Source organism: Oncorhynchus gorbuscha, linkage group LG02, assembly GCF_021184085.1.
Source record: "Oncorhynchus gorbuscha isolate QuinsamMale2020 ecotype Even-year linkage group LG02, OgorEven_v1.0, whole genome shotgun sequence".
Classification (NCBI taxonomy): domain Eukaryota; kingdom Metazoa; phylum Chordata; class Actinopteri; order Salmoniformes; family Salmonidae; genus Oncorhynchus; species Oncorhynchus gorbuscha.
The window spans coordinates 69,790,648-69,800,053 of record NC_060174.1 but is presented as its reverse complement, the minus strand read 5'-3'; the positions used below and the strand labels follow the sequence as shown (position 1 = coordinate 69,800,053).

The following is a 9,406-nucleotide window of genomic DNA, read 5'->3' as shown; positions in this document are numbered from 1 at the left end:
GTTAAAGCTATAGGGGTCAACGCTATTGAACATGCAAAAACTGTTGCAAGAAAAATAATATTTGCTCTTATTATCGAGGAATAAAGCCTGTAAGGCAGTACCTTGTTCTTTTTGTCAAGCCTTTAATCTAAATTCCCAAACATGTACTTCACAAGGCAAGCTTATCAATAAACGAAGACAATGAAGTAACTGATACAAAACATCACCTGAATGACACATTCATTTTTATTTAAAGTGTGAGGAGCTCAACAAAAGCATATTAATGCATATGAATTTACCCGAATAAACCAGCATAAAAGATACCAATTGAGCTACCTCTGACGAGGTAGTCTTCAGTGCTGGAGAAAAAGAAACCTGAGTTTTCCCTGCCAAATGAACAGTGCTGCGCATTGTATCGCAAAACAATGTTTCATCAACAGCATCCGAAATCCTTGGGATGTCCCTAACCCTAACACTAACCCTAACCTTAACCCATACCCTAACCTTAACCCATACTCTTACCTTAACCCTTACCCTTACCCTGACCCTAACCTTAATCCGTCCCTTAACTATTTTAAAATGCAACTTCAATGGGGTAGGGACGTCCCAAGGATCCCGGATAGCATGGACCGGAAAGGGTATGCAGGTGGCACGCATTTCCTTCGTATTTCATCTCACTGGCGGGGATAAACAGCAATGCATCACAAACATTTGAAACTCATTCGGTTAACAACAAACGCTAAATAGTGTTCATGTACAATATATTTCCATGTAAAAGGGGAAATTATAAATGCAACAAGTTGAAATCTAAGTAGTATATACACGCCAATGTACAGATTTGAATAAATTAATAACAAGTTGCGTATTATTTTATCCTTATATTTACAGAATTTATTTTCTTGGAAACATAAATAATTCAATCAGATTAATGTTTCATGTTGTGAGTTACAAATGTCTTTCCAAAACAGCTTCAGAAACCAGTTTAACTGTGTCTCCGTTCCATCCCTTTTGAAATCTATTGTAATGTATTTTTGGGGTGTAGCTTTATCCTTATCAATAGCCTAGCGAACAGCCCAAACATCCTCTGTTCATCCTCCGTTCCTCCTTCAGGAGCCGAGATGCTCTCAATACACATGCAGCAATCCTACACTGACGTAAAAAATGAATCTATATCACCAATAGTATGTAATTTGATGAATTCACCTCGTCAGCCCATATCCATCCATCTCACTCTCAGAACAACTGTGTATATAGCCCGACAGAATCGTGTCAAATATACCTTGAATTAACAGGTGGTTTTGGTCACTTTGGAGCGTCAATGGCAGGAGACATTTCTCTGGGTTGTTCCAGTCCTCTGACCAGCCTCTGTATATTTTGCAGTTCGTTAGTGGAATCCTTCTTAGATGTTTTGGGGGATGCCGTCCTCTGGCTGGCCACTTTGTGACTGTGGTGCTCAGATACAGGACTTGTTTCTCTGCTGCCTGATTTGGACAGGTCGGATGGTGCGTTGATGCTGCCCGGCAGCCCTGTGGTGAGCAGGTTTGTGCTTGAAGGAATAGATGTGGGTATCTGATAAGGGTTGAATCGCAGCCGTGGTCGGGAGGTGGTGATGAAAGGGTTTCTGCCCAATGAGGAGGCTGCGGTGCAGGAGGGGAGGGCCGAGGCCGCAGCAGCTGCTGCAGCTGCCATGTAGGTGTATGGATACGGGAACAGTCCTCCAAAAGGTGGCATCGAAATTCCCTGTGTTCAAAAAATGATGGCGTTATTATATATGCACAAATGCTACAAAGACAGAGTTCCAGGCCTGTCATACTTCTTCGATGTGCATGGATGTTTTGTTGTTGAACCATTTACCCTGAAAACCTTTTAGAGTTACATGTTTGTCTCTCTGTCTCTGTTTCATCGACAACTGTAGCCTACAGGCTATTCAAAATAATATAATCTACTACCATTACAAAAGTAGCCCTATGTATATCCATAATTTTAAAAAGCATATTATTATGTTCTCAATCCAATAAAAAAAGGCACCCACAAAGTCCCAATTTTGTTTGGAATAACCCAAAATAGGCGGCTTTATTCATTCTCCATAAAGTCATACATCTACATTAAATATACTGCAATTATTTATTATGAATGCAATTGAAGGTGATGCTAAAAAGACACTTCAATTGCAGAAGTTTGTGCAGGAAAACTCATAGAAATATGAAGTGTTCCTGAGCTATATCTATTGTGGTGTAATTCGTTGTTGGGAAGACATTATTATTATTAGGCCTGCATGCATTGCTGCTGTCATGCATGCTTGTCTGTTGAAATTAGTTGGAGTAGAAGTTAACTTTTTACCTGAGATGCTAGCATGTGCTGTGACAGGTGGAACGGGAAGTGACTATGACAGCCCGCGCTTTGAGAGGAAAGGCTTCCGTTTTCCAGGCCATTCGCTCCAGAAACAGATGTCAACAGATGCCCCATACCCATGGTGGAGAATGCCCCTGGTGCCATCGCAAACTGTCCGGGGTGGAACAACATTTGTCCCGTATTCAAAGGGTTAAAGAACTGTTGACTGTGCAAACCAGAGAATGCCAGACTCTGAAGGTGACTCGCGCTAAAGTGTGATGGGCTCTCCGTCTGTACCATCAAGGGAGAAAACCCATCTTTCACCCCACTGATGCCCCCACTATCCGTGTTGTTCTGTGTAGGTTCCGTCTCTTGGCGGTGCTTATGATCTAACTTGTCCTTTTCAGGATTTCGAATACTGAACACAGAGTCGCTCTCTTTCCTTGAACCCAGGTGTTCGCTCTTTTTTTCCAAAAGAATCCTATCCCTCACTCTGTTATCGCCTTTAGGGCTGAGAGGAGATGTTGGTTCAGGCCCGGGGCTGCTGGCTGCGATGGAGCGCTCCTCTTGTGGGTCAAGCTCCTGATCACTGTCAGTGCAGTTCTTGTCGTCTGTAAAACATTATATCAAACGTCCATTAAACGATCTACATTTTATGATACACTATAATAGAATGTATTTAAAAACTCTCAAGTCTAACTTAAAGGCTTTACATAGACTATAGCACAATTAAAGCTAAAATAACTAGAGGCTATGATATGTAGGTCTAGCCTATGTATAGCTTCCAGTATGCTAAAACCATTTAATATCACAACCAGCACATGCGTGGCATTAATTTATATATTATTTGAAGGAAGGCGTAGTGGTGTAGTGTTAACATTAATTTTAGAACCACTTCCCTTCTGCGTTTGGTTCGAACCACTTCCCTTAAACGTTTGGTTCGCTGGTAAGATTGGCATACATTTTGTTTTAAAGTCGTTCTATAAAGCTTCCGCAGTTGAACTAGAGGCCTTCGTTTAGTGCTTGGTTGATAATCGAATGCATAACTATCGAATAATGATCTGAAAACCATACTACAGTAATCAAGGGGCTGAATGTGTATGGACCTGTCAGTAGATGGCGCATTGGATCACGTTACAATGATACATGAAGTCTAGCGTTCATGTTCTACAGAGATATTTATACGTAAAATAGTATACTGTGGGTAAAAGAAATCATCTTGTCTGCTATTATTTCTCCTTTTACCACACGTTTATACATTCTACTTAACTCTAAACTAATGTCACAACTGAGCACATAGCAATCACAGATTTACCCACTTTCTCGCGTTTTCTTATTTTCTCCTACAAATATTATTTTTTTCTCTCTTATCCAATTGTAAACCACCCAATTATCCTCAGGTTAATGACACATAATAACAACCTTAAGGTTTGTTCCCATTTGTGTTTATAATTTCTTAATTACTGGCATCTTCAAAATGACCAATTTGGTGGACACGAAAAGTAATGTAAAAAACGCTTTATGAGCAGTCTTACCTCGACTGGTTCGGTTGAACCTCAGTGGACTAGTTACATGTCCCAGTGGAGAATGAACCGAGTCCCCTCCGGTGGTTTGTTCAAAGGAGGAGTCATCTGAGTCGGCACAGTCCCCGTCCCCTTTAAGGTCCCGGTCCTCATACATGCTCAGCGATGGAAGGGTTAACTGCTTCCTGCAGACCGGACTGAGATTAGTTAATGCATCTGTATTTTGATCGAATCACTAGACAATAATGCTTGGTCTGCAAATTATTGTTGTTTATCCCAATGGGACAATTATTTTCAATTTATGGTCATATTTTCAGGTTAATCTTTTTTTTATTCAATAACGAATAAAATAATATACCTCTTTTCCCGTCGTCCATTTCCCGTGTCTCTGAACCCTTTAGCAAATGGGTTGTGATCAATTTTGAGTTGTGTAATCTGTAGAGAACACGAGAGTGCATGGCATCAACAAGGGGATCCTGAAAAGACTGAAATGTAATTTCAAATGTACTATTCTTGGCCTACCACTAATAACAATAATACAAATAATAATAATTATGCCAATGATACGCAAAATGATTCATCGATAAGCATTATTGATGGAATAATATTTGTAACAATAGCAATGTTTTGGTGCTGGGGACTGCTGTGCTTGTTATCTTCTGGGCTCTAGAGGCAAGACAAGCATCTCTGTCGATGAAGTGTAGTTACTAAAGCTTCTCAATTATTCATTCTTCTTCTTAAAAGAAAGTACTATACCTAACATTTCGATTAGCATTACGCTGATGTCATTTTCTCAGAGACCGAATGCTACTTTTTATTGCAAGCTACTGTTGAAACTTTAATTGCACACATACACGGCCTTGTTTATTTAGGATCAATACTATTCGTTCATGTATTCATTTTCGTCTGTCCTTTTGAGTTTTTAGAAGCTGTGTGTGTTCATGCTTTGCGTTAGTGGATTGCATGCTTTGATTGTTCAGAACTGTGTTGGTGTCTCCATGCAGTAGCCCAAAGACATAGTGAGGATAAGTGCCTAATCGATTGTGACTCTGTACCATACATTTAATGATCGCAACAAGCCCACTAGGCCTTCAACATGTACTCCAATTAACATCAACAGGGAGGGGTTGCTATAGCCAACATTACCGCATATAAAATAAGTTATTGAGACTAAAACATTCCACATGAAAGTTAACTGACACCTCAGGTTCAACTATCAGCATATATATGTGTGTGTGTGTGTGTGTGTTACACACTTGCACACACACACACCATAAGTTTATAAAAACTCAAACATAAATAGAACAGGTCTCATTTTGAATACACAACAGTGTTTACACATCCAGCAGTCAATATTCAATATTACAATATTTAACATAGACGTTTCGCATATTATCTTCTGGTAAAGCTTACCTTGTCATTCTGATATGCAGTGACAGCGATAAAATCTGTCTCTGGAAAAACATATGTCCGGAAGGTGCTGTAAGGGAGCTTCAGGATGTCGTTGGCCCTCACTATATGAAATCTGGGCTGGTATTTATGCATCGAATTCAGGATAGTCTGAGAATGCAAAGAAACAGAAAATATGTTAAGGTGATCATGCTGATACACGTTTTGGTTTGAACTGAGATGACGAGGACAATAACAATGATGACTTCGTTGATTTGTTGGCACTTGTATTTCTTGTGTTATTGCAGGGAACTTATGCATTCCACCGGAACACACACCGTCTTAATAATGCACTATTTATTTGTATAGGGCGGTGATTTCCTCTACAGTAAAATAGAACAAATGTAGGCCTACTACAAAAGTTGGTGTACTATTTCGAGCGTTTATGCTGACAATGCAGACTGACCGAATGTTCTGCATTGGGGCACAGCCCCTAACATCCAGGTTCTAATGTGGAACTAACGATTCTGATTATGCCTTATCATTAGCCTTATTACATGTATAGGCCTATACAAACCCGTTACGTGGGATTATGCATTTATATAAACTTTTCTCAAATGTTTTACTGCACTTGTCAATTAATATTAACCTATGAAGGATTTGCAACATCTTTGAAAATGTCAACAGCTTTTGTAACGCTTTGCCTACTTTGATTTGTCCTAACCTGCATTAGACATGCAAAAAAAAAAACGGAAAGAGCAAGCAACAATAACTGAATTACTGTTTATCAAAAATACCATAAAATCAAATCTGTATTAAATTCATAATCAAAATAGTGCCCTATTACAGCGACGTAGACAGTCTATTGGGAAGTATTTGGGTTACTTAGTTGTCTATTGCTTTTGCATGTAAGTCTTGGGTGAGTATCTGCTACCATTTCAAAGCGCCCCACTTGCAATCTTTTTATCCAAATTTCACTGAAAGGAAACATTACCGTAATCAATTCAAGAGAGATCAAGTCTGCCCTATGTCTTTGACCTAGTTCTAGCTACTTGACTTAACTGCAAACTTTGGCACTCTGCTCCGCACCGAAATATACCACGAATGAAATATTTTTAAAGACAATAAATCAAATCTGAACCACTGTTGTTGAGCCTTAAAACTATTTTGGAGATGCATGGTGGGTTACTGTTGTCCTGTCAATATTTTTGTGATTTTCTAATGCATCATTTTGCATTGCTATTGGTTATGAATACAGGTTAAATCATTTATGTTATAGCCTTCAAAAACATTACAAATATAGATTATTCTAGGCCTACTATTGACCTCATAATAATATGTACCATAATTAAATTAGGTCTAGGCCCTACATTGAATCCAGAAACCTGTGTTATGTGCGTCTACAAAATAGCAGGAATATCCGTAATATCGGCATTGAACCCTTGTCAATAGCCCGGGTTAGTTTTACACAAAACGCAAATTCATCTTTAATCGAAGCATCATCAAATTAAATCAAGAAATTACGTACAAATCCATGCTTGTCGGAGATATTATTAGTCAACTTGAGTTTATGAAATGCAACAGGCTTCGCCATCCACTGCTCCCCTGTGGCAGGGCTGTCCGGATGGATGTACATTCGTTTGGGCATCTCCGGGTCGGCTTTCCCAGCTACCATCCAACGCGAGTTGTGGAACTTGTAGCGGCAGTCGTCAGCAGAGACTATATCCATAAGGAGGATATACTTGGCTTTCTTATCAAGCCCATTGACACGAACTTTGAATGGGGGAAACATCCTCCTGCAATAGAATAAAACAATATTGAACACACTGGGCCTTTCAATCATCTGGCTTAAAAACCATGGCATTCGAAAAATAACAATATTTGGATTTTATGCACGTTGATTGTACTATACCTCACTGTAAACACATGATATTTCTAATGGTTTCTTTGAGAAGAAAATAAGGGTTATCCAAAGTACTGCCAAAACCGAGGGGGTGTTGGCTATACCAAGATGTCTACGGGCACGCCTTGGAATTCAGCACTAAAGTTCGCCTACATAGCCCAACTTACTATATTCATCTTCAAACACACTTGTTTCGACACATGCGTGCATTGTTTAATTGCTTTAATTTGCTCATTCGTTTGTTATTCTCGTGTTAGGCCTATCCCTATAATGTGTGAACAGCAGCCTATGCTTATCCTAAATCACTCAATAACCATACTTCCATAAACAGTTATATTTCGATAATTAGGGGTGCAATGTAAATATAGATCTGTGCTTTTTGGAGAGAACAGTTGGCTACTAATGCAGTAGCCTAGGAACCTGCAAATCTCTCATAAATATTTGAAAGCATTTGGCAGCACCAGCGACACCGCCTTCGGGATTACTATTACTTGATCAAGTATCACTATGAGTGATTCATTTATAAACATTTCCTAACAACATAAACTTACTCACCAGTGCACATAACATTGCCTATAATATGCACGCATAACAGTAGCCTAACTCAACGGAAGCATGTCTTTACCTTCCTGATTTCGTAATAACCATCTCGGTTCCTATTTTGTGAAATTGGTCCCATAAATCCTTGGCCTCCAGGTTGACTTTGGGGTCGTCCTCCACCTCTTCCTCCGGCTCCAAGCTCTTGAGGGAGCGGAGGTGAGCCGCTTGATGGTGATGACCCAACGCCGCGTGGAGTCCCGCTTCCGCGGCTCCAGATAAAGCATGGCCTGATAGAGGTTTGGTGAGAGCGCCATGAGACAACGTCAGTCCGGGGAAAAATGAAGGCTGTGCAGCTGCAAGGAAGGCTGACATAGGAAAGTCGGTCGGCCGGTGAGCGTGGAAAGGGTGATAAGCCATGGCAGTCCCTGTGTAAACTGGATCTCTCATCGGTGCATTCAAAAATTGATATAGAATGATTATACGCTATTTATGTCCACCCTCAGTAGACGTAGCCTATTGGTGTGTGTATCCAAAAGACAGATGTCTTCGTAAATCGAGCAGAAATATAAAAGTAGTTTCGCGTGCCCAACCAAGAGCGAATGCGTCCCAGACGTCTCTAACAGACCGAGGGAAGAAATTAGTGTACTGTTACTCCTGATGCTCGGTTCCCACACAGCACCGTGATAATATCCGTCGAAGAGACGGCATCGACACCTCGAGATTAGAGCTGCGCTTCGCTTCTTATTCACCCAAGTAACTTTCGGAAAAAGAAAATCACTCTTTACTCGGATTGGGAGTTCGAATTGAGAGGTCTTGCTCTGACCACCGTGGTATAGTGACTGTCTAACATGTCTCTCCTCCCCGGATCCCGACACTAATGAACCAAGCCCACTTGATTGCCGATTTTACGCTTTCCGGACCAATTGTGGAGCTCTATAGGCGTGGTTTTGACAGCTTCGGCCAAGATCCGTAAGGGGGGGTGGGGGCTAAAAGGTGTCGGAAGCATTAGCAGTAAGAAAACATGTCAACAGAATAAAATATTAACCAATGACATAGTAAAGATCTGGAAATCCCTCCCCCAAACTTCGAATCGAGCACCAGGGCTGGCTTTTGCTGCACGGCCGGTGAAGAGGACGGATCCTCCGACTGCCTAGTCGTTTCGTGAAGCTTTCACACGGTGGGGGTACGAGCCTATAGCCTATACATCCTATATCAAATCTTGACTGGGTTGAAATTATTCTGTCAGTAAAACCTGATTTGAAAACATGGCATTCAGAGGGCTACTAATGAATGAGTTTTTAAATAAAACAACAGCTACTATCCCTACAAAACATTTTGCATCGAAGCGAATGTCTGCGCTGGCTGGTTAACAGACGGCTGCTAGGCTACTACAATGCTTTGCTACCTGGCCTACAATTGGGTTGTGTTTTAAAAAGTAGACTATTGAGCCTACTTTATGGCGTGTTTTGATGCGCTGTTGCACTTTTATAACGTTGTAATAGGCTATATTAATATTCATAAACAGCATATTTATAACTATGCTATTGATATGTGCCTTTCACTAGCAACACATTGATTATTTAACAGCAACTACATGTTGCTTACAACTTACAAATAAACACATTTGTTTCATGGATTCATAGCCTATATCGAAGCACAGAAAAATAGCGATTTGAAGCGGTGAGAGCTTGCTGTCTTGGAGAGATACATACAGTTAAAACCGAGCTGAGGCGAAGAGGGC

General features: G+C 40.4%; 1 protein-coding gene across 2 annotated transcripts; it reads right to left on the bottom strand.

Moving 5' to 3' along the window:
- Positions 1-207: 207 nt before the first annotated feature.
- On the bottom strand, positions 208-8,574 carry LOC124008389 (T-box transcription factor TBX2b-like). Of its 2 annotated transcripts, none has more exons than XM_046319639.1 (7): positions 7,751-8,574; positions 6,751-7,018; positions 5,247-5,393; positions 4,192-4,268; positions 3,846-4,030; positions 2,320-2,921; positions 208-1,719 (listed from the first exon to the last, which is right to left on the bottom strand). In XM_046319639.1, exons 1-7 carry the CDS (start codon positions 8,110-8,112, stop codon positions 1,282-1,284), a joined length of 2,079 nt encoding a protein of 692 aa, XP_046175595.1. In that variant the 5' UTR covers positions 8,113-8,574; the 3' UTR covers positions 208-1,281. The 2 variants fall into 2 exon arrangements, with proteins under 2 accessions (XP_046175595.1, XP_046175606.1); XM_046319650.1 differs by having other exon boundaries at positions 3,846-4,018; positions 7,751-8,573.
- Between the last annotated feature and the right edge of the window lie 832 nt (positions 8,575-9,406).

What these genes read in the sequence shown, in the direction of transcription:
- LOC124008389 (XM_046319639.1), bottom strand. Translation starts at nt 8,112, where the DNA reads ATGAGAGATCCAGTTTACACAGGGACTGCCATGGCTTATCACCCTTTC. An exon ending in TCTCCGACAAGCATGGATTT is followed by an intron (nt 5,394 to 6,750) that starts GTACGTAATTTC and finishes TTGCATTCTCAG; the next exon opens with ACTATCCTGAATTCGATGCA. An exon ending in AGCACATGCTAGCATCTCAG is followed by an intron (nt 1,720 to 2,319) that starts GTAAAAAGTTAA and finishes TTTTGAACACAG; the next exon opens with GGAATTTCGATGCCACCTTT.